The sequence below is a fragment of the Microplitis demolitor genome, chromosome 9 (assembly GCF_026212275.2).
Source record: "Microplitis demolitor isolate Queensland-Clemson2020A chromosome 9, iyMicDemo2.1a, whole genome shotgun sequence".
In the NCBI taxonomy this organism is placed as follows: domain Eukaryota; kingdom Metazoa; phylum Arthropoda; class Insecta; order Hymenoptera; family Braconidae; genus Microplitis; species Microplitis demolitor.
The window spans coordinates 16,879,498-16,901,907 of NC_068553.1; the positions used below are offsets into that span (position 1 = coordinate 16,879,498).

Here is a 22,410-nt window from a genome sequence, read left to right on the forward strand (position 1 = left end):
GCAAGCTAAATTTAATCAAACGAACGAACGTTAAAGTAAAAAATGTCCGGCTCTAAGCGATTTTTAAAACAGTCAGTTAATTTTAATTTATAATAAATTATAAAATACTTTGATACGTCACATTATAATATATTTATAATCACAAATAATTATTTATCAATGTTAATTTTTTGACTTGGAATTTTTTTTTATAAAAATTATAAAAACGCATTAGTCAGTTAAAGTGAGCGACTGGTGGCACTGATCGGGTTTATGCTCTTTTACCTTAAATTAATTTCTTTCAATTAAATTATAGAGATTATAAAGTTTAAAATAAGTAATATTGGTACTTAAATAAACTGAATTTAAATAGACGTCAATATGTCGCATCAATAAATCATGAAATTTGAGATCTGAGGGGTTAACTTTTGAAATTTCTCACATTTGGTAAATAAATTTACTTTCAAATGAATTTTAATTCACAGAAACAGTTGAAGGAAGTAGAATAAATTTAATTGGTCAATGATTTTTTAAGAGTCTCATTTTAGCGCGCAAAAATCAAATAATTCAAAAATTCAAAAATTTTGTTCTCTCGAATTTGTCGAGTAATTAAAAATTTTATTTCTGTATTTAAACAAAGAATCTACCTGTCTACTGTAAACCAGATCTCTTTTTTTAAATTAAAATTTTTTTATATAAAAATTATAAAAACGCAATTTATCAGTTAAAATTTTCGACTAATAGTACTGATCTGGTTTACGGTCTCTTATCTCATTCCTAATAAAAATTAATAATTTTAAAAAAATATTTCTAATCTCCGAGTTTCCCAATCTCTAAAATAAAGTATCCCATCACCTAAACCGCACGACCAACTGATATACAATTCTCACAACCGTCTCATGTAACATCGCACAATATTATTATATTATATTAGTTATAGTTGAAGGCAACTTCTAAGAGTACATATATACAATAAATCCATTATTCTCTGTTAAGTTGAGCTCTGTTGAGCTGCAGTCATTCATCAATGAAGTGCTAATAGAGTTAAGCTGAAAAAAATTCCCAGACACGAATAGTGTAAGACAAAATAAAATGAAAAATAAATTCAGAGAGGGAAATAAAGTGAGTACTCGTGCAGATAAAATATGAGGAACCTCTAGTCTATTATCAAACACTACTGAGTCACTACATACATCGTAGACATTACGCACTTAGTGTCATGTTAATACAATTAATTTTAATTAATAAAAATTAAATTACAATTTAACTGATTAGTCTTTTGCAACAACTTAATATTCATATCAAGTTGACGTTAACTATAAGTCATAAAAAATATAATTAAGTGCACGTGTACTCAATATTTGATATATTTGTATTTATAAAGATATCTTGAGTGCATGTGTACCGATAAAATATATCAGTATATTTATTTGATTTTGAACTATGGATTCTTATCGATCAGAATATTATTATTATTAATGAGTTATTTATATATATATATATATATTAATAAAAAAATAATTAAAAAGTTATATAAAATTTATATTAATTGAAAAAATTTAGTGAAATATTTTTGAAAATATATATATATATATATATATATATATATATATATATATATATGAATATACATTAATAAAAAAATAATTAAAAAGTCATATAAAATTTATATTAATTGAAAAAATTTAGTGAAATATTTTTGAAAAAAAAAATATATATATATATATATGAATATATATTAATAAAAAAATAATTAAAAAGTTATATAAAATTTATATTAATTAGTAATTCATTTATTTGAAATTTTAATTGAAAAAATTTAGTGAAATATTTTTGAAAAAATATATATATGTATATATATTTGTATATGTGTATAGATGTATATTTACGGTGAATTTAAAGATTAGAGTAGATTAAGATAAAGATCTAGAGGGCAAGGTGCAGGGTGAGGTCAGTGAAAATTGTGTCCTCATTTTGCGATAATGACGGATTGATGTTGGCATTATGATTGATGGAGCTGACCAAGACTGTGTTATTTAATTCTGTCTACTACTGACTCGTGGTGAATAAAGTGCATGATCTATTTATTATAGACTTGATTTAGTTAATACGATATACATTAAGGTGGCGCGAAAAAACTATTTTTTTTTTTCGGTCTCGCATGAAAATTTTTTAGTTTACGATGTTTTGAAAAACCGCTCCAAAAATTAGCTGGATAAAAAATTTTCAAGAGGTTGCTCACGAATTTTGAAAATATTAAAAATGACTGAAATTCGAATTTTTGATTTATTAATTTGTTCTTTCTTGTGGCAGCAATAGTTTATATTTTTGAATTGATGACTATGCTGAAAATTTCAGTAGAAAATTTAAATTTTTAAGCGGCGCGCAAGAATTTTGAATATGAACTGATAATTTGTAATTGATATTTTGAATTAGTTGTTGTATTTTTTTATGACTCAATTACTGTCATTTCAGTAAAATATAACTTTTGCATAACCAAAAATATACAGGACAGTTTTAAACAATAGATTTGGTAAGTTTTGAAAAAGTGGAAAAATCTAAAAATTGAATTAAAAAATAAAAAAGTATGTAAATAATTTATTATTTTCATTTCTCGGGTTATATTTTGCTGCTATGAGAAAGAAATAAATTTTAAATAAAAAGTTTGAATTTCGATCATTTTTGATAATTTCAAAATTCGTGAGCGATCTCTTGAAAATTTTTTATCGTCGTTTTTTGGAAAGGCTTCTTAAAACATCGTAAACCAACAAATTTTTATAAGAGACTTGAAAAAAAAATAATAGGTTTTTTTGCGCCACCCTAATATACATATATTTATTTATATAAAAAAAAAAAAGTATTAAAATGAAAGAAGTGAAAAATGATCGAGATTCAAAAATGAAGACTGATAAAAAAATTTTTGTCAATGATGGTAAGATATAAATTTTTGAATTGTTATTTTATTTATCTGTTAAAAATTTTTATCAATGGCGGTAAAATTTAACTTTTTGAATTTTCAAATTTCTAATTTATTATTTGAATTATCGATTAAAACTTTTTATCATTGGCGGTAAAATTTAAATTTTTGAATTTCTGATTTATTATTTTATTTATCTTTTAAAAATTTTTATCAACGGCGGTAAAATTTAAATTTTTGAATTTCTGATTTATTGTTTTATTTATCTTTTAAAAATTTTTATTAACGGCGGTAAAATTTAAATTTTTGAATTTTTAAACTTCTAATTTACTATTTTATTTATCTGTAAAAAATTTGGGGAGTGAATGCGGGTTAAATCTGGAGTAAAATTTACTCCGGAGAATTTATTTGAGTATTTACTCCGAATCGGAATGAAATCCGAATGCGGATTTAAATAAAGTCCAAGAGGATGAAAAATCAAAGTGGAGTTTTTCTCCGATGCGGAGTAATTTTTATAAAAACTCCGAACGACGGAGTCAATTCTGATTGACATAAAACCCATAGTCACTACGAATTCACTCCTGATTTTTCACAGCAAAGTTTTTATTTATATTTAAAGTTTAGTATATATACAAATACTGTATACTGAAGATTACGTGGATTAAGATAAGGAATTTGTTTTCTTTGAGGATACAAATGAATAATTTCAATAGTATGTTTAATAATAGCATTGATGATAATCCGTGCATTCAAGTACATGCGCTCTTGTGATATTCACTTGACTTTTTTTTTTTTTAATTGAAATTTGAGTTTAAATTCTAAAGTCGACTAATTGTGTTGGCAATCGATATTTTTAAAAATTGTTATTCATTCTCGGCTCGATTACTCAGTAGTTTAATTACTTGTGAATGTAAATTGTCAATAATAATTTTTTATAAGTAAAAATATTTTAAAAAATTAATTTGTGATTATTTATATTTTTGAAAATTAATTGTTGAACTAAAGTGATTTTTTTTTTTAGATAAAAAACATAAATATTGTGAAATGGCCACGGAAGAAATTTTTAGTTCTAAAGAGGTAAAATTTAAAAAATATTCAATTATTTATATCCCATATATGTATGTACATATATATATATATATACACAATATTTTAAGTAATAAATTTTTTATGCAAAAATATTTTTTGAAATTATAAAAAAAAGAAAAATTTTAATAAAATTTCTTCACAATTTTTTTGAAACTTAATTGGGAATGAGAGGCAAAATGGAACATTCAAAATTTTACCTTGTTACCAAATTTTTTTTATTTCATCGCTGGGTCATATTTACTACCATATATTTTGTATAAGAAAAAAAAAAAAATTAAAAAAAATAGAATTAGAAAAATAATTTTAGTGAATTTTTTTTTCACAAGCGACCCATTTTGCCCCACCCCCTCTTTTTTCAGTATCATCAAAAATGGATTTATAATTTTGTAATAAAGTTCAGTGAGAAATTTTTTTTTTTTTTTAAACCTAAAAGTAAAAAAAAAAAAAAATCTGTCTTGTTTTGCATTTTAAGATATCGATAATTCGTAATACAAAAATATAAAAATATTTAACATTTTAAATGTACTCTTATATTTGACGGAAGATGAAGAAAATTCTCAATAAGATAATCATTGAATACATAATTGTATATAAATATATATGCTATTTCTGAAAAACAATAAAATCATTATTGACTGTGGAATTACTTATCAATATAAATAATAAATAAAACCGATACTGAACTTATTATAATAATGATAAGTCAATTGTCGAAGTCAGCAAAAATTATAATCTTGTGTAATTGCTGATTGTATTATCTTACGGTCAGGTCAGAGACATTTCATTGAAGAACACGCAAACATTATAAATTTATCACTAAAAATGTGTAATATACAATAGATACTTTAATGAAATAGTAAATAACTTTAATTTTCCAGAGACAAAGATATGAAAAAGTCAATAATTTAACAGAACTCAATAATAAAATGTCTGAATTTAATGAGAAGATTGAAAGTATTTCAAAACATCATCTCCAAAATGATACAAATAATTTATATACCGATGATAAGTATGTTAATTTTTCAAAATAAATAATTTAATGATTTTCCCTGATTAAAAACTTCGATTAAAACCGATTGGAAAATTTTAATCAGTTTCAATTGGAAAATTTCGAATGAGTCCGTATGAAAGTTAATCGGAAATCGGAAAGTTGATCGAAAAAAAAAAAATATTTATTTCCAATTTTATCTGTATACTAAAAAAAATAATCGCGAGCAGCTACCTATTGGCAGTCGGTAGCCACTACCATTTATTTTTCGGTAGCCGCTACCGAAAAATAATCGGTAGTAGCTACCTAATTTTCGGTTACAGCTACTGATTTTTTTCGGTAATTGGTACCGATTCCAATCAGTAACAGCTACCGAAATAATCGGTAGGTGTTACCGAAAATTAATCGGTTGCAACTACCAAACAATAATCGCTAGCAGCTACCTATTAGCAATCGGTAGCTACTACCAATTATTTTTCGGTAGCTACTACTAATTATTTTTCAGTAGCTACTACCAATTATTTTTCGGTAGCTACTACCAATTATTTTTTGGTAGCCGCTACCGAAAAATAATCGCTAGTAGCTACCTAATTTTCGGTAACAGCTACTGATTTTTTTTTCGGTAGTTGGTACCAATTCCAATCAGTAACAGCTACCGAAATAATCGGTAGGTGTTACCGAAAATTAATCGGTAGCAACTACCAAACAATAATCGGTAGCAGCGACCAAAAAATAATCGATAGTAGCTACTGATTATTTTTTTCATTGTGGTTAAAAAATTTAAATCAGAAAATAATTTAAAATAAATATACTATTTTCCAATTAAATCTGATTGAAATTAAATCGAAAATTTAAAACGCTTCCAAAAAATTCTGATTGAATCTGATAGAAATCCGACTCAGCTTAATCAAATTCAGTCAGATTTTATCGGAGTCTTTAATCAGAGCTTTTTTTCCAATTAATAACATTAACTTTTTTTTTTATTAATATTATAGGAAGTCTATAAAACGTAGCGTACTACGTAAAAAAATTTTTGAAACACGCAATTCATTATTCACTGACCTGTTTAATGAAGTAAAACATGTAAAAACAGTTTACAATGTTTTTGCAGCACTATTTATTATTACATTTTTAAATACTGCTGCGCATGACATTCTCTACAATGGATCGTATGTATAAAATAGTATATTACACACCAAGAGCGGAAAGGACATTTCAACCAGTGTATAAATGCGTACTTTCCTCTGGGTGTCTACGATTTTTCACCAAATCTGTAGTCATGCATGACAAGCATGCGCAGTGAGTGAAAACCCATTAGTTTCTAACTGAAATACATGGATTTACGCACACTTACCCACATGACTTTACCTGAAAGTATACATTTTTGTTCCTGTTTCTGAAAAAATGGCGCATGCGCTAGTTTTTAACATTCGTTTTCTCATAAGGAAGAGAACAATTTTCTTCACTTTAAACCGGACAAAAATTCAAACTTTCAGCGCAGATATGGTGAAAAAAATTGTAATTTTACAAAACAGCCGATAATTATTTAATATATTTTAATAGACTCAGTCTTGGTTTCACGACAATTAAATTAGGATTTGGTAAACTAACGTTTGTTATACAAATGTGGATATCAATGATAGCATCATCATACAGCGTTTATTATGTATACAGTTTCTATGCTCATCAACGAACTAAATTATCAGCAAAATGTAATAATTTTTAATTACTGTAATAAAATTATTAAATATGTCAATTTATAATATATATTGTTTTTTTACTAATATCATATATTATATTTGCAGCATTCAAAATTAAAATTTGGGATTACACGTGGCTACTTCTATTCATCGGTTATCAATTAACATTTTTAGCTGTACCGGCATACGTAACCTTAAAAGCCGAGCTACCACCACCTTCTGGCTTTATTGTTTTAATGGAACAGGTGATTTACATAATTCTGTTAGTTTTTTATATCACCGGAATTGAGAACTGCGAGTTTCAATGCCCGTTTTTTTCAGTCGAAACAAGTCAATTTCAGACGATTTTTATGAAAAACTCAGTTCTAAGGTTCTAAAGACTTTTTCAGAGTTTTTCAGAGAAAAGTCCGAAAAATTTCCACCGGGAATTCATATGCAATTTAGCAGGCAGAAACTTATGAGTTTCTTCTTTAGTGTGAGCCTCTAAATACTTATAGATAGTAGTATCTCGCGCCAAGAATAGTTGAGTCTGCAAAAAATAGGCATTTTTCTACAATCTCACTACTGCGCATGCGCAAGGCCATGGACTTCATCATAGTCAAGTAGTGGGAAAATGTCCATTTTTTTGCAGACTTTACATTTTCAAATTTTTGAATTTCTAATAACTAACAAAACTGTCAGTTTCAATGTCTGTTTTTTTCAGTCGAAACAAGTCAATTTCAGACGATTTCTCTGAAAAACTCAGTTCTAAGGTTCTAAAGACTTTTTCAGAGTTTTTCAGAGAAAAGTCTGAAAAATTTCCACCAGGAATTCATATGCAATTTAGCAGGCAGAAACTTATGAGTTTCTTCTTTAGTGTGAGCCTCTAAATACTTATAGACAGTAGTATCTCGCGCCAAGAATAGTTGAGTCTGCAAAAAAATGGGCATTTTTCTACAATCTCACTACTGCGCATGCGCAAGACCATGGACTTCATCGTAGTCAAGTAGTGGGAAAATGTCCATTTTTTTGCAGACTTTACATGTTCAAACTTTTGAATTTCTAATAACCAACAAAACTGTCATTTGCGTTTGAAAAATGAAAGAAAAATGCTGCGGCTGCCAATAAAAAATTTAAAAAATTATAAAAATCTATTACTTCCCTTAGAAAATGACGTAAATTTTAAAATTTAAAATACAGGATCACTTTTTTGCCGCACTATCAGTCAGAAATTTACTAATGTTAACTTTGAAACTCTCCGTATCAATGCGAGAAATTTGAAAAATATAGTGCGTGGCATGGGATAAAAAACGATTTCAAAAGTTGGATGATGTCAGCCAACCACCCTCGTTCGAAATCGTCTATTTGATCCCTAGTCACGTAATATACTATTACTTATGGCGGCATATGCAATAATTCTTTTCATATTTTATTTTAGGTGCGTTTAATAATGAAAATTCATGCATTTATTCGAAGTACTGTACCTTCAGTAATTAATAATGAATTACATGGTAGCAGTAGAGGAAATGTAATTCCAAAATTATCGAAATTTTCGTACTTTATGTTTGCACCCACATTAATTTATCAAGATAGTTATCCAAGGTAATTTTTAAATGTCATATATATATATATATATATATATATATATATATATATATATATATATATATATATATATATATATATATATATCAAAAATCTAATCAAATATAATTAATATTAATTTACAGGACTGAAAAAATTAGATGGCGAGTTATTGCTAAATATTTATTGGAACTAGCATTCGTAATTATGTTCGTTGCTATGATATTTGAACGTTTCGTCCTTCCGGAGTATAAAGAATTTGGTCATGAAGAATTTAATCTACCTGGATTCATATTACGGGCATTCAGCACAACATTTCCAGGGATTGTAATATTCCTTTGTGGATTCTATTGCTTACTTCACGTCTGGATGAATGCGTTCGCTGAATTAATGCGCTTTGGCGACAGATTATTTTACAAAGTACTATTTTCAGAATTATTACTACAGTCGACTCGTCATAAGCCTGGTCTAGGGGACAGGGTAAATTTTTTAAATTTCAGTCTTCCGCGCGTTTAGTTTTGATCTCGACTACTCGTTATAAGCCTTGTTTATTTTATATAATTTTAAATGTCAAATTTACGTTTTGTCACATGCGCCAGTGTCCCGATTTTTCTAGTGCTTATAGCGCTAAAATAAATACTTATCTTTTTACACAAATAATAATTGTTATGTAAAAAATAATAATGACAAGGGTATTAATGAAAGTAATAATTATAATAATTGTTATTGATCAACATAATGCTCAATAAAACTTTTAAATTGTAACAGAAGCTTTAATTGTAATTAATCATTACAATTATCACCAATAAATAATATTCAACTTAATATTTATAAAATTATTATCCGCGAAAAATCGATAGTAAATTTTCATAATTAATTTAGATATTTTGTTGCTATTGTTAGTTTATAATTTATGTAATTTTAACGGAGGCTTATAACGGGGTCTGCTACGAAACTCAAAAAAGTGGTCAAGTGGTCGCCCTTTGGACCAGTACCCACTGATTAAGGAGAGAGACATCACAGCAGGCTTATGACAGTCGACTGTAATAATAATCAAAATATTATCATTTGAAAAATTACAATCTATTAATTAATTAATTAATTAATTTTTAGGATTGGTGGAATTCCGCATCATTCGACAATTATTACCGTACTTGGAATGTTGTAGTACACGATTGGCTCTACACGTACATTTACAAAGATTTTTATGAAATAGTTGTGCCGGGCAATAAATTTATCGCAACATTTTTTGTATTCTTCACATCGGCGATTGTCCATGAGTATTTATTGGGATGCGCATTTCGTTTCTTTTACCCAATGATGTTTGTATTTTTTGGTATCTTTGGATTTCTGCTTGTATTTATAACTAAAAAAGAGTCTAATTCACTGGGTAATATATTTATTTGGTTTTCGTTAATCACTGGCTCTGGTATGTTAGTCAGTTTTTACACAATGGAGTATTTTGCAAGAATTAATTGCCCGACTTTGGAAGATAATTTATCAGATGCCATTTTACCCAGAAGTTGGTATTGCTACGAAGGAATTTCGGGTAATAATTTTGAAAGTCAATTACTTCTTTGTATATTCAGTTTTTCGATAATAACAATATCGTCATTATTGTATAAAATGTTCGTGTAATATTTAATTGTTTTGTAATTTAAATATATAATATATATGTAAATGTTAAGGTGTACTTGATAATAATTTAGCTCTAGCTCTAGTTAAATATAACGATGGCGCAAAAGTTTGCAAAATTTGAAAAAGAAAAATTTAATCAATTTCTCCCGGAAAAAATTAAAAAAAAAAAAACTTATTAATTTTGAAAATTAAATTTGAATTTTTAAACTTTAATATTTTCGCGCCATTATTTTTATTCAGAGCCAGAGCACTTTCAAATGCGCGGAAAAAATTTGACATTTTTTGTAATTTAAGAAAAAAATTTATATAAGTGTTATATATTGAGTATATATATGTGCTATAGTGATTTTTTGATAAATATCATATATATTTAAATATCAAGGTGTGCATTTGAAATAATTTAGCTCTTGCTCTAGTTTAATATAATGGCGCGAAAATATTAAAGTTTGAAAAAAAATTTATTTGAATTTTCAAATTTTAATATTTTCGCGCCATTATTTTTGACCAGAGCCAGAGCACATTCAAACGCTTGGAAAAGTTTGAAAATTTTTTGTAAGTAATTAATAAAAAAATTTATATATTTGTTATACATATATATGAAGTAAAAAATAAATAAAGACATTGTTATTTTTAAAACAAGTTTATATATATTTATTATAGCGATTTTTTGATAAATATAATATTTATATATATATAAATCATACGTCATAATCTTAATAATATAACAGATTATGCATATATACAATGTATACATAAACCATTTTTTTATGCTAATTTTCTATACAATATAATTTATTATTATAATAATTAAAATTAGAATTAATGTTATTGTTAATTAATAGTTAATATTATATTAAATTTATTTCAATAATATATTTTAATTTACATTTATAACATTTAGCATTCATCCTTTTGTATTTCTAATTAAATTATCATTATTATTATTTTTTTTTAATCTATCAATTAATTTGTTAATTAGTTTTTAATTATCTAGGCAGTATTTATAATTTTTTAGATTTAAATTAAAATTTTTTTGTACAAGCTCTATTGGCAAGAACCCACGAAACATTTTTTTTTATTTTATAATATAAACAACTAATTTTCAAAAATTAATTAAAATATAATTATTAAGTTTTAATGAAAATCATTAAAAAATATTTTTCATAGAAATTTTCGCATAAATTTAAATAGTCGCTATTTCTTAATATAATCTCATGTTCCCATGAAATTTTTATTTAATTGAAAAAAAAAAAAAAAAAAGTATGAAAAATTATAAAAAAATAATTGACTACACCCGAATTACAGTACATATATTAAATATAAGGCAGTTTATTTATATCTAATTATTAAATGAAAAAGAATGTTTTCAAAAATATTTAAAAAATTATTTTTTATATATGATAATTTAATTATATGTGATGTTAAAAATATACGGATATAGTCAAGAAAAAAAATCATGATTTTTTTTCTGTTTTTGTTCTGAAGTCCCCCACCAAATTCTTGGGTATTTTCGGTTTTTACTCCCACTCTGTGTAATACCCCCCCCCTCTTACGCATGCGCAGTTCAGAAATAATCGGTAGTGGGGGCGACTCGAGGTTCATTCTCTCTCTGGAAGAAGTTCGTACTTATACTCAATAGTGCAGTGCGACAAGAAATGAAACAAGACGATTTCACATGAAGACGAGGTTATTTTTCATCAGACTAATTTTTGAATAGTATTTTTTTCTGCCGCACTATTTATTGTAATCTGTGTTTAAATTTAGAGGTTAAATACCAGGATCTATTTTACCCACTGAAAATTTAAATTTCTGCCCTGATGGAAGAAAGTCGTTTTTTTTCATGAGAAATTAAATTTTCAAAATTAGCGCATGCGTGATTACTACAGAGACAAGAATTTAAACTTTCAGGTTTAGATCTAATGAAAAATCACACACACCCAGAAAATTAGAACATTCCAATCCACGTGTTTGTCATCGTCATCTTTAACTCGAGTAGACTATTACACACGGTTAAAATGTCCTATTTTTACCCTAGGTGTGTAATGTACTTATTAATATTTACCCTGGATGTAAAAAAAAATGAATGAAATAAATAAATAAATTTAATTTACAATACAAGTAGATAATTTACATTGCAATAAATCCACGAACGTTAAATCTACACCAAGTCATGGTTTAGCCTTAAAACAGACACTTTTTATAACGCATACAAACATCAATTTTTTTTTTTTTTATATAGTCAAACTCCATTAACTCGGACATTTTGTCTACAGAAGAGCGTATATTTCTGAGATAACGGATACCCCTTCTCTTAAAAAGTCAATTTTTACGCATGCGCTCTTACATCACGTGATACATCGGGTAGGAGAAAGCGGAGCTCGTAGTAGGGGTCAAGATTCAGGGAAAGTTCCGAGTTAATAGAGTTCCACTGTACACAAAAAAAAGTATTTCTTGGTGCAAAAAATTTTTATTTACTCCAAGAAAATTTTTACTTGTCTTAAGAAATTTTTTGCATTAAAAATTGAAGACGTAAATTTTCTTGAATTAAGAAAAAATTTTTTGAGCCAAGAAAATATTTCTTAGGCCAATAAATTTTTTACTTGCCCTAAGAAATTTGCATACTGCGAATTGAAAATTTTCTTGAGCTAAGAAAATTTTTCTTGAGTCAAGAAATTTTTATTTGCGCCAAGAAAAAATTTTTTCTGTGTACGTACGTCAAATATTAATTAATTAAAAAATAATTATCTATAGCAATAATAATAATAATAATTTTTATATAAATAATCTGCCTACTGCCTGCGTGTTACTGATTTTATAAACAAACCAATAACGCAGTCCATTTAGTAATCATTTACCCAAACCAACAAGAGCCTCATCCATGAGTTCATCATCAGTAATGCAAGGAGAGGCAACAGAGTGAGGAGATGGAGGAATAACTCTCGGAGAAGGTGCCGGGCTCTTAACGATATGAACACTAACCGAAGGACTGGGCGGGAAGGCAGGTGGTGGTGGTGGCGGAGGTGGGGGTGGGGGTGGCGGCGTATTCCTGCAAACCGAAACTGATTGTAAATTGATGGATCTATCAGCAATACCTGCAACGCTCGTTATCTTATTGATGTCTTTAGGTGTCGAGAAATCCAGCAGCATTTCCCCGACTTCTAGCTGTCCTGCACCAGCTTTCACGTTCGTGACATCACCCGCTGCGCTGGACGTCAAAGGTGGTGTCGATGTTCTCCCACTTGTCTTGCTGTCAATGACTTTGCGCTCGTCCAATTTGTTGTATTTATTCAGAGCAACATCCGCTGGTTTTGTGCACAAATTCAAACTTTCCGAGCTCGTGGCAGTGGTACTCGAATTTATCGACGAGAATGTCGACTTGGAGTCCGTGGTATCGACACTTACAGAGTCTTCAGTAACAGAACCAGTGCCAGCAATTGACGGCAGCGTTTTTATAAATTGAGAGCTGGACCGAGTGATTGATAAATCTTTGCAATCGCGCTCATTGTCTGATGACTGCATTGACAAATTTGTCGGCGTGTCTTCATGCGCGCTACTGATTGCTGCTGATGAAGAAGGCGATGGTAAAATCAGCGACGGATCCATAGCGGCTGTCAAGTTCAACATCGGCAGTGCTGTTGTTGATAAATTGTCTGGCTTTGCTTGGACGATGTCACGTCTTATGGAATTTGAATCCAAAATATCTGATGATTTCTGATTACTGGATGCTGACAAATTTTTCTGATCTTTTGATGACAGCGAGTCCTTATTACCGCCAGTTTGATCAGCGACAATTCCTACGGATGTCAATTTGTCTGATGATTTTTTATCCGAATCACTGGAGGCATTGGCGCGCGCAGATAATTTTGGAATTTGAAAATTGGTGTCAAGTTGTTTCATAAGACCTTCAACAAGTGGCGGGTAATTTGACACACTTGTCATCGACGTATGCGCGGCGAGAATTTTAAACGCGCGTTCACTTTCGCTCTCTTCTCTCAATGGCGACGGGCTGGCTTTTCTGACATCCGATTTGACGCTAAATAAATTACCACTGGATCCAGTTGTTCCGGTTCCGGAACTAGAACTGCTTTTATCACCGGACTTAGGAACACGCGCTGGCTTATCACGTCTGCTTAGATCCGTAGCACCTGAACTTGACATCTTCGGCGAACCAGTTGATGCTTTCGTGTTGCTTTTGGTCAAAACATTCCCGGAACTAGACCCAGATCCAGATTTAATTGACGTTCTTTGACCCGAGGCGCTCAGTTTATTCCCGACATTCAAACCCTGCTGCCCGGAAGCTTTCGATGACGACTGCGACTGGGGTTTCTTGGACGCTGGTCCTGAATTGACACCAGGTTTCAATCCCGTGTGTGTTTTAGGTGACCCGTTGCCTGATGATGAGGATGCTGACGGTGCTGAAGATGAAGAGACTGCTGATCCAACCGATCCAACAACACCAGAGGACACTTTCATGTTTCCCGCCTTGGAATCTTTAGCGCGCGTTTTATTTATCGTTATTTTCATGCCATCAGAGCTGTGCTTGACCATGTACTCAGTCGAATTTTTAGCATCAACTGGACTACTTTTCCCGGCGCTTTTACCTTCGCCTTTTGCTGATGATGTACCAGGTCGTTCTTTCTGTCCCGATTCACTAGACCCCGGAGTTTTGCTTCCACTTCCGCTACTGCTACTGCCACCACTGCCATTGTTACCAGGGTCATCAGTGACATGCTGCGCATTGTTCTTCAACTTATCAATGACAGCACTGAGCGAACCTTTGCGATTCCTCGCTTGCTGAGCAGATTTACTGACATCAGTGCCAGCGCCACTGCTGCCAGCTCCGCCCCCACCTCCAGATGGCGGAGTGCTGCCACCAGATGCAGGTGGTGGTTCTCCAGCATTAGGCAGCAATTCAACAGACTTTAATTTACTGGACTTTGTCTTAGGACTCTGACCAGAGTTCCCAGTAAAGAGCCCAGTTGCTGCTGTTGATGATGATGCTGAAGAACTTGATCCAGATGCTGACGTTGATGATGAGTTCTTGCGTTCCTTGTCTTTGTCACGCGTTTCTTTACTCGAAGACTTGGATTTAGAAGAACTGGAATCGCTGTTTTTGTTCCCGCAAGTCGGCGAATTGTTGGCTGCTGATTTCAATGCAGACATGCTGGGTTTGCCTGAGCTGGTGGTGCTTCCATGTTTCGGTGACGACGTCCCGTGTTTAGGACTTACGTTAACTGGTATACCAGTGGAAGAATGTTTCGGACTGTTGTAAACTGGAGAATGTTTAGGACTCGGCATTGATTTGCTGGTGGTCGTGCTGACAGCAGCTGTACCAGTTCCAGAAATAGACGAGGACTGTCTCAATGTCGGCGATGACTTGCCAACAAGTGCCAGAGGACTGGTATGCGTCGGTGACGGATTTAATTTACGTAAAGTCGTCGCCGGTGATGATGGACGGGATCCACTTCCGCTGCCATTGCCTCCACTGCTGCTACCACCCGCGGACTGCGACTCCGTTGGCTTGATACTGACGGACACAGGTTTTGACAGCGGATCCTGGGACTTATGCGGTAATTTATCCGGAGGACCCATCGGACTGTCATCTCTTTTACGCTTTCGTTTTTTGTCCATCCGCGTTTTGTCATCAGACTTGTTGCTCTTGCGATCGCGTCTCTCGTCAGTAGGAATCGGTTTTATCGTCGCACCAGTAATCGGCGTGATTGTTATCGAACTCGGCAAGTTCGCCTGAGTCGATGATGATATCGGAATTATTTCAATACCAGGCCGACGATCCAAACCCATTCCCGTCAGTACGGAATTGTAATTCGGCGTTTGCTGGACGATGTTGCTATTCCCAGTGCTGTTACCAGAATTACTGCTGCTGCCAGCACCAGCAGAACTAGTTCCACTGGCACTTGATATCGGGGTAATACTGACTGACGGAGGTACCAAAGTACTTTTATTATTTTCATCAACAAAAATATTCGGACTCTTCTTGTCATCGCGACTTTTCCTTGACTTGCGTTCGCGTTTCATAACTTCGTTGTAGTCATCCGGCAAATCATGGACCACTTCCATGACATCCGTCTCGTTTTCAATGTCATAATCCGTCGAGCTTCTGGTATCTCCACCGCTGCCACCAGCAGCAGCAGCGATGTCAGTATCAAGACTCGAGAGATCTAGACCAGTGACGAGATTGACAGCCGACGTTGGTGTTGGTGTGCGCGTGCCGTTGGCATTATCCCGTGACGTCGGTGTCCCGAGTGGAGTCGAGTCGGAACTCGAACTCTCAACCAGTATCTCACTATCATTATTGTTATCATTTTTATTTTTAGGACTGCGCCAGATGCCATCAGCCGTCTTGCGCTTCCGCGTTTTTTTACGTTCAACTGGCGAGGTTATTGACGCTGTCACAGACACTGATGGAGTTGACGTCAAAGATGTTGATGTCGTCGTGGTACCAGGTGACGTTATCGTCGTCTTAGTCTGCTGATTCAAAAGCGCGCTCAGTTTCAATGGATTCAAAGTAACCGATGTATCGGATTGGCCGGAAAACGACGGGAACCCGATACTATTCTCCGTTCCGGCATCTAAAAAAGACTGCTGCTGTGAAGTTGATGATGATTGCGATGACGTTGATGAAGCCGACGACGACGACGACAACGACAATGTCACATTCTGTCTACTCAATCCATTGCTGCCATTCCCATTGCAATTGGGCTCGGTTTTTATTATTTTATCTCCATTGGCAAAGTCCGAAATAATCGAACCGTCGTGTCCGTTTTCCCGTGACAAGTTGACGTTATAATTACCGCCATTTGTCATCCCATTGCCTGGATTACTGTTCCCACTGCTGCCATTGCCTCCGTTGTTATTCGACGCGATACCTTTGGGTAAAGTATTCCGACCCTCCCATATTTTAATCAACGCGCGCATCGTCACTGGGATACTAAGGCACCTCTGTAGCACTTTGCTAACTATTTCGGAAGTTTGCTCGGTGTTGGTCATGCTGACACCGTACAGTTTACATTTCAGCGCTGATATGTCCGTCAGATCCAACTCGGCCGTAGCCAGAGTCTCTTCGAACGGATGCTCGAGACTTACAGACACGTGCTGCCATGACAGCGCACTTACTTCGATGATTGTCGTCTGTTCTAATTCATGGCGGGCCATGGCACGAACGCAGCTCGTTATCAAGGTATTGAACAACGCCTGCTGACGTAGACTTGACAGGATTTGCGGCACGTGCGCTGGGTGAGTGAACGGAATGCTGCCGACCAAAACACCCTTCATGCTTTTCGTTTCCGTCATAAAGTAGCAGTGCTGCTGATCTGGTAGTGTCACGTAGAGACCTCGGTTGTTGCGACAGTCCAGTTGTCCATCGCTGGCATGCTGGACAATCAGACTCAGCAGTGGCTGCGGTGATGACACGTCAGTGCACTCCATCTCGGTTATTTTCTGGATCCGGTTTATCAGTTCCAGGCAGACTGGCATTTTTTTTGGTAGTTTTAAGACGAAACATGCGGTCAGTAATGAGGAATTTGAACTGGTCAGCGGTGCGTATGATGGGGAATTTTTTCCTGACGACGTACGATTGACGGTCAGGATACTTGTCGTTGGTAATTTGTGGGACGTTGAACTTTCGAGGCATACGGTGACGTAGTGGCCTATTTTGCGGGCTATCACTGTCTCGGGACTCAGTGGTTCGATGGTACGATTTTCGGGATCTATTAGATCGTATGGGGACACGAAGTAAGTCAATTTCATGGGATGTCCGCCTTTGCGGCGCTCGAGTATACCGACGGGACTTTTGTGGACGATGTTGAATGACTCTTTTATGAATGTTTGCAACTGGGCTAGGCCTCCGAGGTCTGCTTCTAGAGACTGTAGTGCACTGAAGGCTTTGCATTTGACTTTTTTGTCGGCGTTTAATTGGTAGATTGAAGCCAGTCCTTCTAACTGGGCGGTGAAGTCGACGAAGTCACCGCGGGAGAGACAGGACACTAGTTCTTCGCAACTTTGCTGCTCGGTTTTACCTTCGTGGTGGATTTTGACGTCTTTGACGATGCCCGAAGGCTCGATGAGGACTTCTAGGTAGAACATGTCGGATGAGATGAAGAGTTCTGTTCCTGAGGGCCCGGACATCATGAATTTCAAACTAGATGTTTGGAAAAAAGTGATAAAGAAATTAATAAAATTTGTTATGATTTAGAATACTGGAGTTAGCGGACGTTTGATAATTTTTTAGATTTTTTTAAATTGTAAAAAATATTTTATATACATGTGCATTTTTTTTTTTAATTTATTCTACTTCCCCTCAATTTTTCCGATGAAATAAAATTCGTTTAAAAGTAAATTTATTTACAAAACCTGAAAAATTTCAAAAGTTGACCCCTCAGATCTCAAATTTCATGATTTATTGATGCGACATATTGACATCTATTTAAATTCAGTTTATTTAAGTACCAATATTACTTATTTTAAACTTTGTAATCTCTATAATTTAATTGAAAGAAATTAATTTAAGGTAAAAGAGCATAAACCCGATCAGTGCCACCAGTCGCTCACTTTAACTGACTAATGCGTTTTTATAATTTTTATAAAAAAAAAATTCCAAGTCAAAAAATTAACATTGATAAATAATTATTCGTGATTATAAATATATTATAATATGACGTATCAAAGTATTTTATAATTTATTATAAATTAAAATTAACTGACTGTTTTAAAAATCGCTTAGAGCCGGACATTTTTTACTTTAACGTTCGTTCGTTTGATTAAATTTAGCTTGCGTTAAATTATTTAATAATTGTTATAATTATATGTTATTAAATATATATTTTAAATTTGTGAAAATAAAATAAAGTGATATATTTTATAAATAATTCTCCAAATGAATAAACTTATGACAGTTCAATTGATATTGTCTTTGGGCTTGTATAGGGCCATGTGTTGCTCGAGTAATGGGACATGATAACTTTTAGTGAGCGACTATGGGTTCACTCAACGCGCTTATTTTTAAAATTAATAATAATTAATTATCATTATTCTTAAAATTTAAATTTTATTATAATATTTAAAACTACTAAAAATAACTACAAAAAAATGATTTTTCATTTAATTTCCCAATTTATATCGTCTTTAATCTCACTCCCTAAAAAGTAACCGGGCCATATTTTACCTGAATCATCTCATTAAAAAAAAAAATCCATGTTACTAATTGTCTGCTAACCCGCTTTATATTTTAAAAAAAAAAATCTTACCCAAGTTGTCTTGAAAGACTTTCGAGTCTTTCCACCATCGACTGAAGTGATGTAACTTTGATAGAATGTTGTAAAGTGTCCAAACATTTCTGCAATTGACTTTTCTCAACACTATCAATTACAAATCTCTTGTCCTGCAATTAAATTACAAGTTTTAATTTTAATTTATTATCATTAAATCAAATCATAGATTTTAATTAAAAAAACAAAAGGAGTAAATTTTACCAGCATCGCCATACGCAGATTCTTAGCCGTTTCTACCAGACTTTTAAATGCTGATGATTTAGATCTCAATTTCTCCATAAGTAATTCCATTTGCCATTCTTTGTTTTTATCCATGCCAGTGCCTCCTCCAGTGGACAATTGTCCACCTGATTGATTAATTAATTAATTACAATATTAACATCATATATGAACTGATAGATTATATAAAATAAGAGCTAGTACTTAACCTTCATTACAGTAATTATCGACAATTTTTTTTTTATCTAGAAATTTAATTAGAGGAAAAAAAAAACGTTTACTTACTGAGAGGCTTCTGGCCATTGGCCGTATCCATGGGTCCACGATACACAATTATCTTTTATTTATAGTAAATGTACTTCAAAAATATATAAATTATTAATAAATATATGGCCTGACACCCATAACCACTATGAACGTCTGTGTGTCTTTTGTGGGGAGCGGGGGGAGAAACTGACGTGCTTTTTTGGATTTACAAAAGCGCAACCCAAGTGGACTCTGAGAGGCAGCTCAAGAACTAAATTGGCGCCATTTTTTTTCGAGTATAAAAGCGGGAAATTCAAACGTTAAAAAAACAAACGGTGTATTTGTTTAAGTAATTAATTTGTTAATTATTATTATTATTTGCGCGGCAAATTTAAATATTTGAAAAATAAATTATTAGAAATTTGAGAAAAATTTAAAATCATTTTAAAATAAAATGGCGGCAGAATATGATTGAAATATTTGAAATATAAAAAAAAAACACTTGAGTGTTTGAACAAACCTTGGTGGGGAAATAATATGCAGAAGGGTGTCCTAATATACTTGGAGATTTGAATTAAATTGCTCCGAGTGTATTCCAGCTAACAAACGTCACTTGACTGCTATTTCCCACCAGACGATGCCAGATGATTTTGCTCAGGAACTTGGAAGTCATCAGCATCAGCAACTCGCAACACTTTACAGTCGAACTGAACACTTTACACTTTACACTAGCACTGAACACTTAACTACACCACAGATACTTTCCACAATTTAAATTAATAAAAGATAAATTTTACAATCACTGCACAATTTTACGCGACTTAACTGCAATGGCGTCAGAATTCAAACGTAAAGAAGAATCTGGACTACTACTGCTATTTTCGATCATACTAACTGCCGCTATTGAACCGTCAGTTGAAATTTAAAACAATCGATTTTGCGATTCATCGAACGCCCCCACTTTGTCAAAAATTTAAACGTTAAATACAACAACGCGCAGTAGCGCCATCTTGGCGCGAAATTTAAAAATCGAAATTTAATGATTTCTTTAAAATTTATTTGTGTCAATAATTATATTGATTTGACTAGAAATTATACTTGAAATTTAATATTTTCATTAATTACGTATTAATTATTCTCATTACTTGAGCGGTAAATTAAAATATTTGAAAAATAAATTATTAGAAATACAGAAAAATTAAAAATCGTGTCCAAATAAAATGTCGGCAGAATATGATTGAAATATTTGAAATATTAAAAAAAAAACACTTGAGTGTTTGAACAAACCTTGGTGGAGAAATAATATGCAGAAGGGTGTCCTAATACACTTGGAGATTTGATTTAAATTGATCCAAGTGTATTCCAGCTAAAAAACGTCACTTGACTGCTATTTCCCACCAGACGATGCCAGATGATTTTGCTCAGGAACTTGGAAGTCATCAGCATCAGCCAGCAATACTTTACACTAGCACTGAACACTCGACACTCAACGACACCACAGACACTTTGCACAATTTAAATTTTACAATCAACACATTTTAAATAAACAATGACTACAAGCAACAAATTTTATATAAAATTATACGACGCCACTTTAATACTGTGTTTCAGTTCAAACGTAAAGAAGAATCTGGACTACAACTGCCATTTTCGATTATACTGACTGCCGCTATCGAACCGTCAGTTGATACACAGCAATCGATTTTGCGATTAATCGACTCCCCCCACTTTAGCAAAAATTTGAACGTCGACAGCGATGCGCAGTAGTACCAACTTGGCGCGAAATTTAATAATCTTATTAAAATTTATTCGTGTCAATAATTATATTAATTAGAAAAAAAAATATATATACTCGAGATTTTATATTTTTATAAATAATTTAACTGGAATACTTTGTTTAAATTCAAACGGAAAGAAGTATCTGGACTACTACTGCCATGATACTGACGCCGGCTAACTTCAGTATCATAAATTCACACTCATTCAAACTGCAGATACTGGAAGATACAGACATCAGCAGATTCATAAATTTCATCAAACAAATTACCAGTAAGTAAAAAATACAATTTTTATAACATGCGCACTGATTTTTTTAGAGTTTAAATATGACTGACAAGCGGGAAGTTTTAAAATTTTTGAATAAATAAATAAATAAATAAATTCTAAAGAAAAAAATCTAAAAATTCGTATTTATATCAATGAAAAATTCATACGCGCATTTTTTAAAATTTAATTCTTTTATTCATTTATTCAAAATTCAAAATTGTTTCATCTCCGCTTCATTCACGCTCGTAATTTTTTATGAGTGTAAATGTAGCAGACATAAAACTATTTTTAAATAACATATAAAAAAATTAAACAATTAAATTAATAAAAACAAAAAAAAAAAAAAAAAAAAAAAATACATATACTAATTGTAGAGAATTTTCTAAGAGTCCATTTTTGAATTTTTTTGTTTAAACGATTTCATTTTATTATTTAAAAATTTAAAAAATAGTCAGATGTCCGCCAACTCTACTGTCATTAATTTTTTAAACTCCGTCATTTAATTATGAAAAATTTTCTCTAAATTAAATATTTTATTAATTTAAAACAATAAAAAGAATTAAATTCTCCTACTGGAAAATTTCTGTCAGCAGTTACGTCAACCCGTAATTTAAAAAAAAAAATTTCTACATAACCTACAATTTATCCATAAAATTTCTGTCTTAACTACAAATCTTATTTTACCGACATCGACATTAAACAACTACAAGTATTCGATCTGTCGTTTCATGTAAACAT

The 22,410-nt window shown here is 31.9% G+C and overlaps 2 protein-coding genes across 16 annotated transcripts; one reads left to right on the forward strand and one right to left on the reverse strand.

Annotated features, from left to right (window-relative positions):
- The first annotated feature begins 869 nt into the window (after positions 1 to 869).
- Positions 870 to 10,523, forward strand: LOC103570127 (sterol O-acyltransferase 1). 15 transcript variants are annotated; one of them, XM_053741965.1, is made up of 11 exons: positions 870 to 1,101; positions 1,857 to 2,103; positions 2,784 to 2,911; positions 3,918 to 3,973; positions 4,864 to 4,994; positions 5,969 to 6,142; positions 6,537 to 6,685; positions 6,779 to 6,918; positions 8,091 to 8,254; positions 8,383 to 8,656; positions 9,350 to 10,523. In XM_053741965.1, exons 3-11 carry the CDS (start codon positions 2,845 to 2,847, stop codon positions 9,872 to 9,874), a joined length of 1,680 nt encoding a protein of 559 aa, XP_053597940.1. In that variant the 5' UTR covers positions 870 to 1,101; positions 1,857 to 2,103; positions 2,784 to 2,844; the 3' UTR covers positions 9,875 to 10,523. The 15 variants fall into 15 exon arrangements, with proteins under 15 accessions (XP_053597940.1, XP_053597943.1, XP_053597951.1 ...); XM_053741968.1 differs by having other exon boundaries at positions 1,882 to 2,103; XM_053741976.1 differs by having other exon boundaries at positions 2,073 to 2,103; positions 2,838 to 2,911.
- Positions 10,524 to 10,782: 259 nt separating this feature from the next.
- On the reverse strand, positions 10,783 to 19,818 carry LOC103570126 (mediator of RNA polymerase II transcription subunit 1). The gene is made up of 4 exons (XM_053741854.1): positions 19,666 to 19,818; positions 19,363 to 19,508; positions 19,138 to 19,271; positions 10,783 to 18,032 (listed from the first exon to the last, which is right to left on the reverse strand). Exons 1-4 carry the CDS (start codon positions 19,694 to 19,696, stop codon positions 12,722 to 12,724), a joined length of 5,622 nt encoding a protein of 1,873 aa, XP_053597829.1. The 5' UTR covers positions 19,697 to 19,818; the 3' UTR covers positions 10,783 to 12,721.
- Positions 19,819 to 22,410: the final 2,592 nt, after the last annotated feature.